This window comes from Ptychodera flava, chromosome 18, assembly GCF_041260155.1.
Source record: "Ptychodera flava strain L36383 chromosome 18, AS_Pfla_20210202, whole genome shotgun sequence".
In the NCBI taxonomy this organism is placed as follows: domain Eukaryota; kingdom Metazoa; phylum Hemichordata; class Enteropneusta; family Ptychoderidae; genus Ptychodera; species Ptychodera flava.
The window spans coordinates 20258214-20280512 of record NC_091945.1 but is presented as its reverse complement, the minus strand read 5'-3'; the positions used below and the strand labels follow the sequence as shown (position 1 = coordinate 20280512).

At 38.6% G+C, this 22299-nt stretch overlaps 2 protein-coding genes across 2 annotated transcripts; one reads left to right on the top strand and one right to left on the bottom strand.

Annotated features, from left to right (window-relative positions):
* The first annotated feature begins 1871 nt into the window (after positions 1 to 1871).
* Positions 1872 to 14096, top strand: LOC139117109 (FAST kinase domain-containing protein 4-like). Its single transcript, XM_070679949.1, has 6 exons — positions 1872 to 1929; positions 3190 to 4582; positions 5567 to 5818; positions 8955 to 9066; positions 10702 to 10816; positions 12606 to 14096. The coding sequence occupies exons 2-6, from the start codon at positions 4042 to 4044 to the stop codon at positions 12708 to 12710; spliced, it is 1125 nt and encodes a 374-aa protein (XP_070536050.1). The 5' UTR covers positions 1872 to 1929; positions 3190 to 4041; the 3' UTR covers positions 12711 to 14096.
* Positions 14097 to 17284: 3188 nt separating this feature from the next.
* Positions 17285 to 22151, bottom strand: LOC139117108 (periostin-like). Its single transcript, XM_070679948.1, has 5 exons — positions 21885 to 22151; positions 19983 to 20200; positions 19190 to 19379; positions 18639 to 18848; positions 17285 to 17590 (listed from the first exon to the last, which is right to left on the bottom strand). The coding sequence occupies exons 1-5, from the start codon at positions 22066 to 22068 to the stop codon at positions 17472 to 17474; spliced, it is 921 nt and encodes a 306-aa protein (XP_070536049.1). The 5' UTR covers positions 22069 to 22151; the 3' UTR covers positions 17285 to 17471.
* Positions 22152 to 22299: the final 148 nt, after the last annotated feature.

Genomic DNA, 22299 nt, shown 5'->3' with positions numbered 1-22299 from the left:
TATTGATAACGTGATCTGTTACTGTGCTCATCGTCAAGGGAGACTTGTCTATTTGTTTTTTTCTAAGTATTTATCAGAAAATAATATTTTGCTTTTCAAATTAGTTTACTGAACAATTGGCAGTATTCAATAAACTAACTTGAGAAGCAAATATTATTTTCTAATATATATTCGGAAATAATATTTTGCTTCTCAAATAAATATATTGTCAGATGTTTTCAACTTTTCGATATTGTCAAGGCAGGTCACATTGTAGGCTCCGTTATTTAAATATTGATCTTGTCAATGTTATTATAGTACAACTTAAACAGGTGAAATATGTTATATGGAGTCTGTCATCTCATGAAAAATATTGTATTCAATGCAAAAGCAAAATGGTGATTGCACTTGTTGAAGGTAAACAAGAAATTTGAATAAGGAAAAGTTGTCATGCCAAAACTCAGCTCTAAATATCACTGAACCATCACTGATCACTGAACCATCGCTTTTTCCTTATCCAGCCAAGAATTCTAGATCGTTACTTTACGTTTGATAGGCCTATTTGATTTGTACGAAGGTGCTGCTAATCAGCATGCAATGAAGATACGCAATAAGCTTGTCTTTGTTTTGTTTTTGTTTGTTTTTTAAATAATCAAGCTATTTTCTGACGCTCATGACAGTGAATACTTGTAGGCTACATAAGATCCAATCAGAGAGCAACACATGATATGAAAGTTATCAGGAATTTTGAATTCTATGATAATATTCAAATATTAAAGAAAAAAGATGGTGTCACCATGCTTGATTTTCTAAATTTTCACATTTTCATTGTGAGATAACCCAAAAGTAAACTTTGAACATTAAAGACTCTAAACGAAAAAAATGTGTGACTGAATAGGGTTATTTATTTTCTACCAAATTTTTCATTATCACACCCAAAATTTTAGAGATTAAAACGTTTATTTTATGGTTGTCATTTTGAGCAGCATCTAAGTCATATATGTCTCTTATGTTTGAAGAAATGATGTTTTTGGTAGGTCACTGTTCAGTTTTTCACCATGACAGTTTAGCAAAATGTAGCCAGGAATTCTCAATTTCAATACTCTTTCATGATTGTCATTTTTGTGCTCTTCAGCAGGTGCCCGAATGATTGACCTGGCCAGAGTTGGATTAACTCAAGTCGGCTTAGACTGATAAATCCATAAGATTCACTCATATGTATTTAAAAATGAATATGGCTCTATAAACTTCTAATAGCAGGTAGTGTCGAACATCTGCGAGAGTATAACTGCCCAATACATGTTTATTTTTCTTCTTTTTTGTGTGCACTGATACCTAATAAGTAAGCGGCTATATGATAATGGCAGGGGGCTTGAAAAATTTTGAGCGTATGGCCTACTGAGGGGGCATCTGGAAAAAAAAGATTTCAATCGCGATTCCTCCAGCGCCCCCAACCGTTATTTAGTGAACGCAGCCTAACTCTAAAACAGAGCTCTAAAACCCCAACCATCAGAACCAAACATAGACATTCTCGCTACATCGAAGGACAAAGTCCGGATAGGAGAGAGGCAGAACCTTGCTGTGTTGTAGGCCAATGGAGTCCATATGGAGTAGGTACAAAGTAGCATGAATATTAATGTATGTGAACAACAGTTCACTTTAGTCTCTTACTTTTTAATGTGTTAAAAATACGTAAGAGTAGCATATGTACGTGTAAAACTACCCACAGTCGCAATTTCCCCTAATTGATAGCGCTTTTAGTGTAGTAGAAATTTACTACACTAAAAAGCGCTATCGTGGTGCCTCTTGGTGCGGGGCTGGCTGCTCTCTGCCTCTCCTGACTCTGCTTGCCACTGATTGTGATTCTGATTCTGATGCCACATCTGGTGTTTGTGTGTTTGCAATTTCTCTTCTGCGCATAAGGCATGGGACGACTGAAGAAGGATAAAGGTATGCCAAGGTTCACAGACTGACAGACACCGGAGGGGTACATCAGTGTCTGAACAATTATGAATATGGTTATAGTTTAGGAAACATAATTTCAATGACTACGGTTCAAATGTCATAACCGAAGTGGGCAGTCACTGTCTTTGCTAGCTTTGCGTGACAGTGTGTGTCCTGTTACCGGCTATGCTTCATAAAATGGGTCCCCAGAATCTTAGAGTTTGCCTTGACATGTTACAGTTAATTTCGTTGTTTGTCATTTCCACTAATCGTATTCTATCTTTGCCATTATAACAGAAGCCAGCTTGTAAAACACGGGTGATATTTTTAACAAAAATTTTAATTTCAGAATGCCAACCGTGGAGACCATAGACCCTCCAAGAGGAGGGTCTATGTGGAGACTAATATCATGGAGGTAGCAGAGAACTCCATGCTAATATTAAAGTTTCAACTGCATAACACTGTATAACTCTTGTCAGGCGGTAGTCCCAGTACGCAGCAGTCAATGTCAAATCTTCCCTCCCCCACCTCAGGGCATAGTGGGAGATCTGGAAATTAGTAATGAAATTTGTCAAATGCCCCACCCCCTGGGGCAAGACAATCTGGTAAATCCCCCACATTTCCCCAACCCCAATGGATGGAGCATTTATAAATTCTGCACTTGTCTGTGAAAGTGACTAGGGGGATCAATGTGTGGCAATCACCACTATGACTGTAGACAGTGTTAACTTGTAAATAACAATATCTATTCAAATGTTCTGTGAAAGTGTTCCAGTATACATTATTATTACATCTATCAGGACTCCTTGTGCCATAGCAGAAAAACACCTTTCTTGATCAAACTTTCTTTACTACAGTTGTCTAAATTCTGACTTCAAATTTTGATGTACTGCTGAGACTTAAAATTGTATCGTTTTGTTGCTGTATGATGTGACAAAAAAGTCACAAAGAATGCAAATTTTGAAAATAACCATGCATACAGAATTACATGTATAAATTTCTTACAGGATTAGCATGTATTTAGCGGGATGAATTTGAGCCCTATCAGCAGAGTGCTTATCCCTTTTGTGATTAAAGATCGAATTACATATTATCAATTCTCATGTATAAACACGCTATAATGTATATCATTTTACTCAATGAACAATATGCAAGCTTGCAGTACTTCTCAAGACATTTGACAAGTTTGAGATGTTTTCATATTTTGCAATAAACCCTGCCTCTTGAATAATGATCTGACATGATGATGTGCTTTATTCTTTGCAGTTCATCACAAGTGACACGTACGTGGACCAAAGCTTTTAAGGAACTGAACCCACCTGCTTATCCAGTGCGACAGAGAAATTCTGAGATGGCGGGGATGATTCTTCGTACCCTAGTGACGCCGACACTAAGGACATGCAGGAAGTCTTTCCTATTCTGCACCAGCAGTCAGTCCGGTCACATTGACCATGTAAGGCTTTTCCAGTACACAGCCGTCAGGACTCTTTGCGCCATAGCAGAAAAGACAAACAGAGCCAACGGTATTAATAGAGTGATTGAAAGAAGTGCCACTTCGAAAAAATTGAATGATTCAAAAACTGTCAAAGATGTGTTCGAAGCTGCTGATTCAAATAAATTGTCCGGAGACGAGGCAGCATTTGCGATAAGTCAGCTACGGAGATTCTGTGTGACAGAAAAGAGCATTGCAAGAGAGGATATCACTCGAGATCCACGGTTCGATAAGCTTTGTGGGATAGTTGGGCGTGATGTTCTCAAATTAGCACCTGGGAGTGTTCTTTCTGCTCTTAGAAACTTGCTTCATTTAGGTGTTGATTTTGAAAACCACCTGATTAAGTCTCTGGAACACGAATGCAAATGGAGACTCCGTAAGTTTTCCTTTAACCACTTGACTGTTCTAGCCTCATTTTACTCGCAATTTATGAAGACGGACAGTCAGCGAAGTCTCATGCGCGATATCATTCGGGTGGTAGAGCTGCGCTGGACAGAGATAACACAGCCGAAGATATTGCTGAAACTCATGGCTAGTGTCAGTCACCTGTCACGGTGTTGTTTGAAAAGCTAGAAGACAGAGCACTGGAATTAGCTGAGCAATTCACACTGGCGGAAGCTAGTGAAATGGCAATGGTTCTAGCGAACAAAAACCGTAGATCTGTTCCCCTGCTGCGCTCGCTAGGTTACCATATCATGCAACGTCAGCATGAACTTGACATTCAGTCCATGTTGAGACTTTCATATTCCTTGGGAAAGCTGAATTTCCACCACCAACAGCTGCTTGAGAAGATACTAGCAGAATTGCCCCACAGGCTGGCAGAATGCACACCAGGTATGGTAGCCAGCTTGGCCAAGTCATTTGCATTTCTGAAGTGGTTGCACTATCCACTGTACAATGCCATCGCCCAATATACTCTGGAAAACCTGGAGCGGTTTAAGAGTCAGAATCTCGCAAACCTGCTGATTGCATTTGCAAGACTCAACTACCAACCCAAGAACAGTGATGCCTTCTTCAGGAATGTTATCTCAGCACTTGACTCAGGAATAGATAGCCTGAACAGCAACAACTTGGTAGATACTGTGTGGTCCCTTGCAATTCTGCAACAAGTTCCAAATCAGTACCTCAGTAAAGCTCTCGGACCAGAATATCAAGAAAAAGTCTCAGGTAAGGGAGTGATTATGCTTGCCTGCCATTTCTGATCATACTTTTCACAAATGAAATCCGCATTTGTTGAAGTTTTACAAGGAATTATATTGATTTGAATTCCTAATCATGGGTCAGGACAACAAGTGCGAATCTTTTGCGTACTGTCAATCATATATACATTAGCAAAATAGCACACAATATGTCTAAAGCTTAATACCAGCTTGTATTGATATTTCAATCATATTTTTATGAGAATGTGACTTTTCTCATACAATAATCATGATGTAGCAATTATGCTAATTCTACACATCCAGCTGTTAATTCTACACACCAGAAAAATATGGACAAATACTAAATATACCATAAATTCATATTGTAATATAACATGTGTTGGCTAAAAATTACAACTTGGTTAAAGTTTATGCCACATCAAGAGCTTATAATTTTAGCGTAAAATATGTGTACACATGCTTGGTTAGGATTTGAGCTATATTAACCCTTTTCCTGCCAGACAGTATCACTTCCACATCAGCCAAGTCAGTAAAAAGCGGTATTGAGCCAAAACATGACGTATTTTCACCCACTTAGCTTGGTCTGTTATAGCATCTTTAGTCCAAAAAGTCAAGCTTACAGTATTTATGTTTTCAACAGCTTTGAAATGTACAGTATTATGTTAAATACACCATATGGAATATGTTGTGTTTCATTAGTTTTAACCAGCTTTACTTGGTGATGAAATATGGACTTGGCAGGAAAAGGGTTAAAGAGTTGTGGTGAAAATTGTGGAAGATGTGGTTGAGTTGTTCTTTAATCTTCTTTCTCCCAGATTGTAGTTTTTTCTGTAGTTTGTCTATGCGTCTGGTAGAAAGAGGATTAACATGAGTTCTATCAGTTTGTTGGTTCAGCAGCTGGTGAGATTGTATTGCACAGAAATCCGATAGAAAAATTACATTTCCTTATGTCATGATATCATTACCTTTTCAAAACTCTCTTCCTCCATAGAGGGAGTGTCCTATCAGATCCAGAGTTTGAGGTTGAAACTCCTACACATCAATACCGCAGCCAGACTGGAGTGTCCCGACTACCAAGGTCCATATCTACCAGACGAATTCATAAAACCTGCAGACGCCCTGATCAATCCAGGCAGAAAAGCTACCGCCATGCAGGCAGCCATATTGCACTCTCTGACCAACACGTTGGGCGGAGAGAAGTTCTTGCGCAGCAAAGTGCTTACTCCATACGGCCATAAACTTGGTGAGCTTTGTCTCTTGGTTTCATGAAGCCTCGCATTATGACAAGTTATGAATTTTACCCATGAAAATTACTAAGTCATGACAACTAATAGCTGTTGAATGTCAGGAAAGGTTTCCCAAATATTGCTGAAGTAAATTTAAAGCGTAGACCCTATGGTTGTATCAGTGCAGGGTTTTACATGACGCGCATTTCTGCGTCCTTTACGCATAAAACCGGACCCAGGACCCCTCAAAAACTAAACTACGCGTCCTTTCGGACGCACAAATATCTGTTCCTGGTGTATATCTCGCGAAGCTGCTGAACACGTAAAACACATCCCAGTAAACCTTACCGACCCCATACTTTAATAGAATGCTCCGTAGTGCATTGGCCTCCACTGTTTGATAACCAATGGTACCCGCGGAAACAAATTTTACTACCGTAAAAAGTGACTTTCAAAATGTAAACTGATTCTTAATTGGTCGATTTCTTGTTTGCGGCGATCAATACATGTTTATGCATTATGGCAGGTCGTGTCAAATACCCCAAAACAAGCCGATCTGCGAAAGTTTTTTCGACGGCCGCAGCAACCAGCACGATGTAGGTTCGGTCGAGGCCGAAACAGCAGCTACGCCATGCGATACTGATACATCAGATCCCCCGGCCAAGTCAGCAAAATTACGAACATTCAACAGAAGTTGGCTCGATAGATTTAAATGGCTTCGATATTCCGAAGAGCGAAACGTCATGGAATGCGATGCATGTTTGAAATCGAATGTTACATGCCCTTCACGGAAGGTTGTTCTAATTTTCAACATTCAACTCTCACTCGTCATCAGGACTCGAAAAGTCATCTCACAAGTGCTAAAATCCTAAGCTTGAGGTCACAATTTACTACTGCTCGCAAATCTGCAGAGGACCGGCAGGTACCTAGGTGCAGGGTATGAGTAACGAACTCGAGGCGTACGCTGCACAATTACGTACTGTTTACCTGATTGCTAAACGTGACCTTCCGTGCGATGTATTCACTGACATCATGCATCTACAGAATCTGAACGGCTTAGACATTGAATATTACAAATGTCCTCAGATAGTTATGGAGTTTGAAGAGTGTATTCAACGTGTGATCGAGAAGTCCCTGATTCATAGCATACATGCAACTTGCAAGTGATTTCATCGGTATAATGTTGGATGAGACTTGTGACATAACCGTTCATAAGAAACTTGCCATATATGTTCGATATATTCAGAATGGCGAGGCGAATGTTTCTTTCCTCGGTAACCAGCAAATTGCCACTGCTGCAGGGATCGAAAACGCCTTGATTGAATTTTTGACTAGAAAAGAAATCTGTGACGCGGCCGTAGACAAAATATATGGACTGGGAACAGACGGGGCGGCCGTAATGACCGGTCGTTTGAACGGGTTGGGTGCAAAATTAAAAGCCAGAAATCCAACCTTGTTCAAGTGCATTGTGTTGCACATCGATTGAATCTTGCTGCTTCTCAAGCAGGCAGAGATGAATATTGAATATTGCAAAGAATATCATAATATAATCCATTCATTGTATACATACTTTAATGACTTTAGTGTGAGATATGACAAACTTAGAGAAATTCAAACTCTGTTGAATGGGAAGGCAAAACAAATTACTGAGCCTACATCTGTTCGCTGGTTGTCGGTTGAATCAGCTGTCAAGATGATTTTCATCAGTTTTGAGCCAATTGCCTTGGCACTTGCAAGTGACAAAAAGGGGGAAAGGCTGATGGGCTGTTGAAATTTGTCTCCAATTCATTGTTTCTGCTATTCACTGCCTTATTGATTGATGTCCTTACTGTGATTGGAATTTTGAGCCTTACATTTCAGAAAGATTCTGTCAACCTATCCCATATCAAAAAAAGTGTTCAGTCTACTAGGGACACATTGAATACAATGACTAATGATTCACACACTGTCAGAGAAGTCTTTAATGCTTTGGGTGATGTTCCTGGCAATGGTCAGAAAACACATACAAAAACATTCAAATCACTTACAATCAGCCACTCAGACAGAGCTTCTGTAGTGTACGAGAAAATTATATCAACAAACTACTGCAGAATTTAGATTGCAGATTTCCAGATGATGAGATGAATATTCTGGAATGTTTGATGTAATTCTAAACCCACACAGATATCCTAAAATTTGGCCAACCTACCTGACTATGGGGTCAACCAGCTTGATCAACTGTTGAATCATCATAACAATACACCAGTATTGATGCTGATAGAGCTAGGGCAAACTTTCTTGTTTACAAACACTTCACAAGATCTCACACGGACGCACTGAATTTTGATATGTATATCAAGCTGTTGCTAACTGATTTTACAGAGGAGTATCCCGATCTTGCCATTCTTGCTAAAATTGCTCTTGTTATACCAGTGTCCTCTGCCCCATGTGAAAGGCGCTTTTCAGTACAAAATGCCATCAGACAGAGGGCACGAAATAGACTCAGTCCTCAAAGGCTTAATAGACTAATGTTCATCAAACTGGTTGGCCCCATCACAGATGATTTTGACTTCATAAACAATGCTAGGTTATTTGCTGAAGGAGCTGCTGGCAGAGTGTGAACTCAACCTACTGGACTTGCTAGGTGAATGCCATTTCAGAGTATGAAATTACCTTCTTGTCAATTTGCCAAATTTGAATACTTGTTCAAATTTCACAACTTTGTGAACTTGTCATTAAAGTTATGAGATCATTTCAATTATGAATAGTGTTCTTTGAATTGATCAATGAGGGACCTCAGTATGAACTAGAATTTTCATGTAAGAATAATTTTAAGAAATGCGCAACCATTTGCCGTGTGTTATAACACTAATTGAACACAGTGAAGACCATGGCATGGATAAACAATAAAATATTCTTTTGAAATAAATTGGGACCCCCATATTTTGATGTAGGACTCCCATTTTCTAACACCAGGGGTCCCAGGGACTCTCAAAAGTAAAAAGTGATGTAAAACCCTGATCAGTGTCAGCCAAAATAAGTTAGAACATGAGTAACTTATCATTGAATAGAAGAAATACACATCAAAAATTGTCTATCCCATTGAAAGTCTTGAAGTCTGTTTGGGATAATTGTACAATCAGGGATGATGTTGTGTATTGTCGTTTGACACAGATGCTGAGTTTTTGCTGGATGCAGATGGCAAAGCATTGCCAGTCGATGAATATGAAACGTTCTACAGTGAAAAAGATGGCGGTACTGCAAAGACTCCTCCAAATGCAAAAAGGTTGGTGTTCTAGCGCTATATCCTGTTCACACATAAAACTCTTTTCATTTATGAAATGAAATTCAAGTTGCAAGCTTTGCTAGACTGTTGACAGATCATTGTTACATCTTCAAAGGTGTTTTGTATGTTATGATGCCCTAATATTAATAGTAAATTTCTACAGATTGCGTTGCCTATCTTCACTTCACAAAATGCTTATGATATACACACACAGTGTTCGCAGTGACTTTTTTCTCCTCGCGTACGGCATACTCATTAGTCTGCTAAAATTGCGTAATGGCTGGATTTGAGTGCGTAATTTCACTTCAGCACTCGATTGATGAAAAAACTGACTGCAAAATACAATGTGCCGTTGAATAAACCTTCACTACATATTCGGATTGTACGATGTACATTATTTTAATGAAAAAAAATTTAACGAAAAACTTGAACAATGTTGAAATGTAACAGGAAGGGTATACATGCGACCATCAAAACACATCGGGCAACCCAAAAGTTAGAGTTATGGCAGCTTATCCAGACACTTCTGCAGTGTTCAAAATTTATTGGGATTCCGACGAGCTCTACCGATGAATCATTTTTTTCACAGACTCGTAGAGCAAAGTTGAAAGAAAACAGATTTGTCTGCTTCGACGCCATGCTGCATGTGTGCTTGATCAAAATTTGGGAACAGCGAGACGCGATGATCGTGCACGGTTGGCATTTATATAATTTGTCGCAACATTTCTGTCAATCACTCACTTTGTGTCATAAGTTTCAGAAACTATCGCTCGCCTGAAAATTAGCAACGTAATTCATAGGCACAGCTGACATGATAACGTGCCTAATGTGATAACGTGTGAACTACGATGCCGATTTTTCAGACAACGCCCAGAGAATCCGAAACTTTCCACACAAAATGAGTGATTGACAGAAATGTGTTGCAACAAATTTCGTCTGGTTATTCGCCTTAGCTCAGTCGTGGGGAGTGCTTTCGGTGTTATCCTTTGCGTATAGAAAACGCATACCAATGAAAAAAATGCGTACAGCGTCAATTTCAATGCGTAAATACGCACGATTTTTGCGTAAATGCGAACTCTGACACATGTACTAACATTTGTCAAGTGCATTAAGTGTACACGTATATATACAAATAAAATTCACATTTACATTGTACATACACTTGGTCTGCAAAGATCAGCTTCATGTATACTCTTGTTCTGCGTAGACATACTTACGTACTGTATATCCACGTAATATGTTCCATATACAAAGATATACATTACATACATGTATACCACTAATGTTGTGTCCCATATACGTAAATATACTGAACGTACATCAAACATTTTGCCAAGTGCTTACAGTTATACAAATTTTAAAAGAGCCCTGCTGAAAGCAAGGTTAAAAGATGCCAAGAACTAATAACTTCAATACCAGAGCACATGTTTAATTATACCAGTCAGTCACTGTAGATCTCTTAATGCTGTATAACTCATTTCAGAGCTCAAGCCAAGATCAATTTTCACATGATAGGGTAGAGTTTCCAGTTTAAGCATTGATATGCTGGTATGTACACCTTCAACAGGACTGTTAAAGCCTTCTAGTGCATAATTTCTTTCCTCATTTCTTAATTATGTCTCTCTTTTTCTTCAGAATTGCAGTCATGCTTTGGGAATTCCAGAATTACTGCTACCAGAGTAAAGATCTTCTAGGACGATATGAAATGGCAAGACGACATCTAACCAAAGCAGGATACGCTCTGCTTGAGGTATGTAGTGTGTGTCAAGATGATCTTTTTCCTATTTTACTGAAAGTCTTCATGAACACATGTTTAGTTTAGATTATTAAATTCTGATAATAATATTGAGAGGGAGTGGGCAACTGAAGATACCATGTTGGTGACTGCCAAAACAAGCAAGGGCCAGAACAAAGGAGCTTGGGTCAGCTGTGAAAAACATCGTTTGAAACTGAAATTTGAAAAAGTAAAACAACATTTTGGTAAGGTTTCATGAATGCGAAACCTGAAAATCAAATTTTTTGATAATTCATTTAAAGTTGTGATAAATTATCTGCTATGACATAACCAAATTCAATGTAAAAATGACTGCAGGACAAATTCTTTTTCATGCAGAGTGAAGGTACATGTACACAATTTTCAATAAATAATACAAAAATTAGGACATTTAGCCAGAAATTAGACAAAAGCTTAAGGGTCAGTGCTCTTTGTATTATACATTGTCAATCTAGATTGTATTCAATGAGACAATATTTAATATTTACTCTGAATATCATGGTGTAATATCAAGATGTCCTCCAACAGAATTATTGATGAGGAAATTCGGGTAGAAAATAAAATGAATGGAGATGCCTCATACATTCTAACATTCTAATTTTGATCCAACATAATTGTGCCACTAAATTTTTATGGAAAGTCCCCCAAAAAGTAGTACACAGTACTGCAATACACACTAAACATCTGGTATGTTCATTTTGATGTGGTTTGCTTCCATCTACTAACTCTTAATGACTTCAGTGTTGTATTATTGGATTCTGATATCAACATTGTATCAAAGTCTAGTATTAGGTCCTGAGAGATTCTTTATCTTTGATATTTTTAATCTCTTGCCTCAAATATTACTACGTTTTTCGAGCCATGCTAGTTCTGTCAATGCTTGGTGCCATCTCATTTGTCATATCACCAAGAAAGTAGCCTTGCAGATGGCAATTGTTAGTGAATATGTTTCGATGAATAGGTGAAGAGCTAACAATGATAATGTCATCAATATCAAAATCGATATCAAATATGCACTCCATGGACTGTTGATATGGAGAACAAAATTGCTTAGTCTAAATGCAACAAAACACGATAAGGCCCAGAACAAATACCGGTACTCTCAACAATTTCCAGATTTCCTATTTTGAAGAACCAGACCATGCATTGCACATGATGCAAGTAAATGTCTTTCTTACAAACATTTCAGTTGACAAATTGTATGGATATGCAGAAGAGTTGACAGCATGTAAAAGTCTCATCATCAGACATAGTGTCTTAGTGCTTGATATGTGTTCTGATACACTCTATTTGTCCAAGGGTAGTAAATGCCTCAAGATTGAAAGACTCAAATATTTGCTCAAACTTCCCTCAATGGAACTTTCAACCATTCCCTATCAAAATAGAACATAAAGATCGGTAGCCACTGTGCAAATTTTGGTACCAGAGACACAAACTACCCAATTTTTACTGACATTTATAATAATGGCTGCCATCCCTGTGTTATCTCTATGGGGGAAAAATAAAATTCCTGATTTTTCACAAAACTAAGCTGGTAGATACTTTTTATATTCCATAAGCTTCAAAATTATCCCCACAAGTGGTGGGCCAAGAGAATACTTTAAAAGTTTGAGAGTTGGAATGTCTGCCTCTGAGGCGCATTCTACCTTTAACCTGTTCACCCCCATTTCCCTTTCTAGAAGTCCAACTTTACCATAGAAAACAATGCAGTTGGTTCAAACCATGGTGGTGAAAGGTTTAATGTTCATCTTCTTTCTGTCAACAGATTCCTTACTATGAATGGAATGACTTGCGATCAGAATGGCAGAGAGGGGCCTACCTCAAAGACAAGATAAACAAAGCTGTGGCAGCAGAAGTTGCGAAGAAGTGATTGTGAAAACAGAATTAAATTTACATATTAATCAATATATGCATGACACGAAGCTGTCAGAACATTCAAGGTGCATTGAGGAAGATGCATGGAATCTCTTTAAATGACGTATTAAATATTATTCCTATAATGTGATTTTGAAATGAATCTGAAAATCACTCAGTGGCGTGTGCTATCAAATTGATGTGTCCTCCTTTAAACTTTAAAGGGAAGGAGTCATCCTGTCTGTGGCTGTTTTTATGGAACTTATACAACAGGTCTGTTGCTATGCATGACACATTTCAACATCCTATGTTTATAGTGATAGCTGCACCGAAACTGGCAACTGCAACCAAAGCAGCTTCATGTAAATGAAGGGTTGCAAACAAAGTATATTTGGCAAAGTCTTTCAGTGATCAGAAAGCTACAAAACTGCTGAAGTATGAGCATGTATCATATGCTGAATTTGCTTCACATTTCCATGACATTCATTACCGATTCCTGGGAAGAGGCGTGGGAAGAGGCGTTGTTTATCAACAAGAAAGTAGCGCAGATGGGATGACCCCCCCCCCCTTCCCTATTATGTAAATTTTTGTAAATTCTGATTTTTGTGTTTACAACTGCTTGTTTCACTGAGTGATTTTTACCAGTTCAACTTGGATTTCCTGTATGTAGCATTGATGTCATTCGTTCAATGGTTTGTTTGTTACTTTATGTCCAGCAGGTGTTATGCCGTATGCCAAAGATACTGACAAACAGGAGCAGGGATGACAGTATCTTCTGTGACTCTCTGTTGCCAGGGGCTTTACGCCATCTGTTTTGTCATGGGAATGTCAGTAACTGAGGACAATTCCTAGCTTAGATATAATCATGAGCATTAGAAGTAGCAGTGTGCCCTCACAGCCAAATTGGCATACCAGTATTACTAATACATGAATACCCTCATTTGTAGAAGAAATTATCACATATTACAGTGCATGGGACTTGTGCAAAGCAACTTCCACAAATTCCCAAATTGATGCCAGATATGTCAGTACAGTGATCAGTTTGCTTGTATATTACTTACAATAGATTGACTGAAGGTGTTCAAAAGTGTGGCAAGTTGGAGGGCACACCATAAGCTTGATACATTCGATGTAGATTTGTAGTGAAAGATTTCTGTATGACTGTATCCAGGATAAAAATGCTTTCGTATCACAGGTGGCTAGAGTCAATCGTTTTCCAAGAGAGACTTTCAAACCAAATATCATTTGTGTTCAAGAGAGAAAAATGCCTTTAAGGGGATTAAGCTGTTTTAGTTGCAATGTTGTGATACACTACTCATGTAATTAAATACTATAGTTCTGTATAACTACTGAAGTATTTCGTGCGTACAATAAACATTCACCATTTGGCTATGAAAAGTCAGTATTAACTTGTAGCAGTTTCTTTAGAGCCCAGTAAAGGTCCTTTCAGTATTCTATTTTCAAGTCAGTATTTTAATCAAAACTGAAAATGTTCATGTGTAATATCATCTTTGATATGGGTTTACAAAACACTGCATTTGCATAGTATATGAAACAATTGTCAAAGAGAATTCTTTGAATACTACGGAACACCGTTGAAGAAGGTAACTTGACAATCAGCTATTAGTTTGAAAAACGGAATGTTCAGTTGAAGAATGTTTGGATTTCCAAATTGTATCAAAGTGTTGTGTGGTTTGAATCTTGGACACTGACGAGATACAGAAGTCACTTTTAGATGCTCTGTTTGTGCGCAACGATATGAGCAATGAAAGGTGAGGATAAGCCTAATGTTCTGATTAAAAATTCCATAGGAGATTCTCACCCTCCCTCTGTGCAGGCTTCAGCTTTGATTACAAAAAGTAATGGTGTAAAGAAATGGGCATTTTCCTAAACAAGGGAAGCGATAAATATAATGTTGACCAACGGACAACTTCAACACCCAATCCTGATTTCCTGCAGACGGAGATATGTGATATGACCTCAGTTCTTATGTACTAAAAAGTTGGTAGGCATCATTGAAGCAACTGAGTGGGAGCAGGAAGGGACGCCCACGATCTGTGTGAGAAACGGTTACCTGGCATTTCGCACCAAAACCACTTTGCCTCAGGAGTCATGTCTCCCCCAAACAAGGCCACTTTGTCCCAAACTCTCGCCAACCGGTAAGGGACTGGTCAGTTTCTTCGGCCTGGGGGGGGCCGGTGGATTATTTTTTGCCGACGTCAAAAAGTGGCTGACCCCCCCTATTCCAAATTTTGAAAACAGGGTGACCCCCCTATTCCAATTTTGAAAACAGGGTGAACACCCCCCCCCCCCCCCCCGCACGCGACAACTGTAAACAAAAGGTGGACACAAATTATATATATTATATATACATATATATATATATATATATATATATAGTATCAATAGACGTGAGCAGTTGATGCAGTTGATATATATATATATATATATATATATATATATATATATATAATATACGAAAATGGTTTGCTTGTCAATGCAGGCAAAGTATAGTGCTCAACGCATTTCTGCAGGGCGGTAATACTGAGAATCTAGGAACTTGTAGTTGTCACTCTACAGGCTGTTTCATGCGCTAAGCAATCATCAGGAGTGAAGGTTTGGCGGCAATTGAACTGTTTATATTGTGTTGCAGGTGGGCATGCATATTCAAATAAGCGCTTATTTGAATATGCATGCCCACCTGCAACACAATATAAACAGTTCAATTGCCGCCAAACCTTCACTCCTGATGATTGCTTAGCGCATGAAACAGCCTGTAGAGTGACAACTACAAGTTCCTAGATTCTCAGTATATATATATATATATATATATATATATATATATATATATATATATATTATATTTTACATACATTTATATTTTAACAGTCATTCTGTGTTTTAAAGAATTGTTGACATGTCAGTTGTAAGATAGGAATTTCAAAGTGTCAATCTTAAAGTTTGAATACAGTACATTTTGAATGAGCTGTGAATGTATTTCACACTTTCTATGCTTAACCAGATGTCCTGAACTGTTGTACAGAAATGGATGTCAATCATTAATATCAAGAGGAAAAAGCAGTAAATCAAAATTTTGATGGTGTTTAAAGACTTGCCAGCCATCAAATTAAATCTCCTGAGGAGCCATAGAGAGGCATTTTAGCCAAATCTGATGTGTGCAGTGTCTGAGATGACCTTTTCTTGTAACATTGAAACCATAAAAGCACAGCTAATAATGACAAAAACTGCCTTTTTTAACTGTTATTTTGGTCATAAAAAAGCATCATTCTACAGAAAACCTGAGACACAAAGGAAAACAGTTGCATCAATGAGAACGAAAGATATCTTGTCATTTTTCTATCTCTAAAATAAGTCACTGTATCAAATATATATTGTGAAATATTTGTGCATGTTGCTTTCTCATACTGAATTCTCATAGAGAGAACAGAAAAGTATCAGGAATTTGTCTTGCTTATCATATGAAATGCAGATTTCATAACGGTACACTTTCACTTAGCAAACATCAAGATATCTCTGGCATATATCTCTGATTTATTAAAGTATGGCGCCCGAAGGGCGCGGAGAAAAATATGAAACATCCTGATATCTCTGATATATATGTCTTGTATATTAAAGTCATGCACAGCAAGGGTGTGCTGAAAAATGTCTGATATATTAAAGTAATGCGCTCGAAGAGCATGCTGAAAAATATTGAACATACAGATATCTCTGATATATGTATGCTGATATGTTAAAGTTGGGTGTGCTGAAAAATATGTCTGATTATTAAAGTTACGCGCCCGAAGGGCGCGCCGAAAAATGCAACTGAATGATGAAATTTGAGGCTGACACGATGCATTTTAGGCAATGATGAGCCTGTGTCGAAATTCAAAAACACACTGACCCCCCCTATTTGGTATTTCAAAAACATGGTGAACCCCCCCCCCCCCATCACCAAAGTCAAAAACAGGGTGACCCCCCCCATGAATCCACCGGCCCCCCCCCCCCCCCCCCCCCGGCCGAAAGAAACTGACCAGTCCCTAAGGGCTGAAAATAACCATGGAGGTAGCAGAATCTCTGCTACCTCCATGAAATAACCAACCACTGCCATCGAAGTTTTCATCACCTATCTATCATCCCAGGACTAAAGTCTTCAAAGTGTACATCTCGCATTGTTCCTTTCTCCAATTCTACTGTTTATGGTTTATGCATGAATAAATGGTTCGTATTAGCCAAAATATCCTGACACTGTAACGTTTCCAAGTTGCAGGTAAAAAACAACTTAAATACAATACAATTCATAATAGTAGCTACCACAAACCCCAGCAATGAACATTCATCGTGAATATAGTCTAAAAAAGAGAGGCCTCGTTTACAAAGTCCTGACCTCTATCCATCTGTTGCTGATTCAATGCTTATTAGAGAGAGAGAGAGAGAGAGAGAGAGAGAGAGAGCGCAAATGCATGTCACACTTCTACAAAGCCCCAGTGAGTTGTATATTTTCACCAATTTGGTGTATTATAAGTTTTATTTATATTGAAACAGATTCGCAAACTTAACATGAAGTTCATTCACTGCTATTCCTGGAAAATACTCTAAATACTCTAAATATTGAGTAATCGAAGCAAAAGTCATACTCTAAGTTAATACCCGAACAATGATATAAATGACTTAATTCAGAATACAAAGCTAAGTGGGTAGCTTGCTTGAAATTTCATGATCATCTAATGTTAGCCGAATGTTATTCAACATCCATTCTCTTCAATGATGAAAATTATTAAAAATCAAGACGAAATTTCATCTGTGGAGGAAAGAGTACGTTCTCAATAACGTAGATAACACCATTCTTGACCGCACTTTCTTCTGTTACCATGACGCCCTCAACTTCTATCTGACCTGGAGACAATGAAAGCAGGGAGACAACTAGGTCATGTTATCAGATGAGCATTGCTAATTTTGCTCTCTTGACCCGGTAGAGCAAGTAATGTTACAGCGGTCAACGTCGCGTCATAGTGATCCTCTGGACTACTTGATTTCCATGCAGATTTTGAATCACATTGTGAAGGCCTTATCGAAACATTTTGACAAGTACAAGTTTGTTTTATTGTTTATCAGCAATGTTTTCGGTCTGTACTTCACAAACAGATTAGAGTACTCAGTATTCGGGATTTAAACATAGTTTGTCAAAGGTGTGTCATGAAATTCGTTATGTTGCAAATGACGATTGAATTAATGTCAAACGATTGAGAAAATAGGGCTGTTTGCAATTAACGTAATGTTCTCTCATAATGCAAAAATAAATACATGTCCGCAACTTTTGGTTACATTTGTTAAAAATAAACTGAACAAGAACGACGAAAATAACTTGATAAGCTACTGCAAATATTGCGACGGACACTCAGACTACGAGGTGCAATGACAGCCACGCATGCACCACGATAAAATTTGCAAGAATTTTCAGCGGCAGGATCCGATATCGCGCGCATTCATCTGTATGTACTACAAACCGGGAATCGCCAGCAGTCCTGTAGGAAGATAAATGAAGTTGATGAAATACTCAAGATATGCCTAAAATGCATCTATAGACTTGGTTCAAGTCTGCGATTTATATATATGAATGTTTTAGTGGGGTGAACGCGGTGATTTGTGTTCTGTTTTTCATATGAACGTGTGAGTGGGGTGAACACGATACAGAGGAGTTGCACCCGATGAATCTGGCAGAAACTAACACACTACTGCGGAGACTCAAAAGTAACGCGTTCGATTGCTAGGAAAAACCTGACCCGGGCTGCCAAATTTCAAATAAGCTTAGGTTTGTACAAAATAGAAGAGATACAAGAGAAACTGTTACAAACGATTTAATTATTTTTGAAATTCATCGACTCTAACCAAGTTTAAAAGTGCATTAACGGGACCACAGTCAGGAAATGTGAAAGAATATTACCTGGTTTCATGCGTATCATTACGTTCTTGCCTGCCAATGTTGGCAAGGGGCCTTCAGGTAGACCAGGGCTGAAATATGTCCCACTGACAACATGGTACAACAAGAGCTGCTTTAGGGCTGTCGGGTTCTTTACCAGACTATCCAGGACACCAGGGGGAAGCTTGGTGAAGGCAATATCCAATGGAGCGAAGACAGTGAATGGACCTGGCCCTGTGAGTACAATGAAAGTTTGTGAAAAATAAGGAGTACAAACTTATATTTCAATGTTTGTGTACTATGACTGAATTCCCAACATTGTTTACTGTCATGAAATTTAATGTGCGAATACTTCAAAATTACCAAGGTTACTCTCAATTAGCTTCGGTTACCCCATTAATTCGTTATTGCTGATACTTATTTTCACCATCGACTTTGCTTTGGTTTTCTTAAATTATGGTTAGAGACAAAGTAAACTTGTCCCAAGGTCTTCGAATGTTGAGTACCTGGGTATAAGGCTAGTTATTATGTAAGAAAGTGCGTGTACTCCCTCTTGAGGAAGGTGAGAAACACACCTGCCAGGGTGGATAGAAGGTTGGTGGCGTTAACAGCCGTTAAAAGGGTGGAAAATTCCGGAATATTCTGCAACAGCCATGCGACATCATGATCTGCAGGATTATTTAACACTTTCTCGATCACATGAACCACGCCGTTGGCCGCTTTATGGTCAACGCTTCGTACGATGGCTCCGTCGATAGTGGCAATCTGCGATTCAGATAAACAAAAATATTCCTTTCAGCAATAAGCAAATGAAAACATAATTCTTATTTTGACGACATCGAAAGTAGTACCCCGGAATAGGCCCGGCTGTAGCAACTGCGACTATCTCAAACTCAAACAACGACATGTTGTGTTTTAATCAATAAATTGTTTGACCAAGTTATTTCCTTGACAGCAATGGCTTTAGTCGGATAGGTGTTCCATATGGTGTATGGGTGTTTCTGTGTGAGTGTGTGTGTATACATATATATATATATATATATATATATATATATATATATATATATCATATATATATATATATACATATATATAACACCTCCCCCCCCCACACACACACACATATATATATATATATATATATATATATATATATATATAATATATATATATAGTGTGTGTGTGTGTGTCTGTGTGTGTGTCTGTGTGTTTGTGTCTGTCTGTGTCTGTGTGTGTGTCTGTGTGTGGTAGGGTACGGGTAGGTACAGTGTTTTAAGCGTATTACTCATCAAAAACACGTGGACGAGTTTAACTTGAAACAATGATGATCTGTAAATTGCAGTCAGTTTATTTTCATCATACACTTACTGTCTGACCGTGCATGTAAATGTTCGCTCTGAGCTTTGAGCCCTGCAGGGACGGTATCAGCTTATCGTTGCTGAGGGACGAGGACATGACGCTACCGGACACCACGTGGTGAGTGAGAACTTCCTGAAGAGCGGTGATGTTCTTGCCATAATACTGTAAATACCAGGGATCCAGGTGACTAAAGGCAACGTTTGTCGGCGCGAAAAGTGTGAATGGTCCTGTGGCATAAAGAGAGGAATTAATAAGGACATTGTACAAGGAAAAAATAATCGAATTCTGGTTCTTGATCTTTGGTAAAAGTCACGGGAAAATGCAATTTTCTTTTAACTATTTTGTCCCGTAACCAGACTGGAGTGAGATTATTGTTATTGAGTCAATTATTATTTTTTCTCAATCTGTAAGATTATTTTTCTAGCCTTTTCATAATTTTGGAGGATTGGGAAGGCAGGTCAATATGAGTTCAAAACGTTGGCTGTGCTATATCATGGCACTAACTAGTCTCCGATTACTATGGCGAGTATTTGTCCAGAGAGAAATCTAATGGGCGCAGTTTATCAATTTTGATTGGGTACAATACGTTCGTCATCGACACAACTTGTCATACATGGTCAAGTCTCTCAACAGCTCGATCAAGGAAATGATACGTTACGTTTTGTTCGCGCTGTCAGGCATGCAACTTTGGCGAAATCGAAGCTAGGGTTGCAATCCCCCGAGAACGATTGATAAGCATTCTAGTGGAGCGCTACTCTTTTTAGATATGTTCTTATTGACTTTGACCTATTCTCGTTATCCATCATTGCATCAAATCAATACAATAAAAGTCGTGACCAACTGACCTCGAGTACGTTTGTTTTTGTATTGTAGTATCTCTCGCCATCAAATTGCCTAATATTACATGAGTTATGACGGACTGTCTCGTCAACGACACTTGAAAAGATTCTATTCTCCGCCCAGTGCACTGTAGTGCACTGTAAGCAGTGTAAGGCAAAACGGAACCTTTTGGCTTTTTAGGTATCACATAAGGGGGGTGAGGGGGCACTGCTGTGCGCAATATTACCAGGTCTAAGAAAGCAGTTGGGAGACGAAGTCGTCTAATACTATAGATAACCACTTTATTACTATACTAAATAATAGACAGTGGCTAAATATACAGTGAAGCATAACACTAGGGTGAGAGACCGTGCGCTGACATGAAGTGTCTCTGTTGAGGGTAGAAATGTCTCCGTTTCGGGAAGGCAAGGTTTCCAGGTGATAAAGCAGTTTTGGCGGGAAAAGTCTATGAATCACAAGAAAGGCAGATGATGGATTTAACCACGGTCCCTCTATCATGTGACAGAGGGACAGAGATTTAACATATTGTCCAATAGCAGATGGACTCTCTGGTTGGTAAAATAAACTAGTGATAGGAAGCGATGCCTCGAAGCTGAAAGCTAAAGAAGGAGTGTTATCTACAGTAAGACTGTACAAATAGTGACGTGTACAAGAATATGTGTCCTAACATTGCCAATTAAAGCTAGGGTATACACAATAGTACAGCGATTATGACCCACCCCTTTTTGTCTCATAATTTGACCAAGGAAATGTTGATAAAATACAAACTTTTGAATACTGTTTGTTTTACTCTAGCATAATTCTTGACCCTTTGTGGATATTTTCGACCGATCGTTTGGTGGAAATATAGAAATGTTAATGTTTTACTTCAGTACTTTGCCATGACTGTAGACCGTTTACACACCGCCTCGCCCATTAAACGGAAAATTCAAATTTGTGCTCTTTTACATTGAACTATCCTGGGTACACCTGTAACAAGTCGTGTGCCCCTACCCCAAGCGGATAAACCAAAGAGGAAAATTGAAGAACGTGAAATAGTGAAACCACGTCACTAAAAATCTGCCTATTTACCTTTACCACTGAGTGTACCGTTCAGTCCAGCGGCTTCAACCAGTTTTATCAGCTCAGTTGCTCCGAGCATTTCTGCCACCTGCAGAACGCTGTGCTCAGCAGAGAACAACCGCTCATTCAGCTTCAGACCAGTTGTCATGACAACGCATGCACACAGCGTAAAGGCTACCGCAAATTTCATCATTGTTGAAAGGTGTTTTTTCTGCTGTTGTAAGATCAGACCTGTTTCCAAAGCATGCGACCCAAGGTTGAAATGATCCACGCCCCCTAAATTTTAAGCAATCGCAAGATCAGAGACTAAAAACATCACATGACAGAAGTTATGCGTAATTACGTAATAATTTCAACGCTTAGTGTACAGACCAAACAGAGTATTCGGGCGCCGTCGCTCGTCGCCCTTTTTTGAAAAAATATT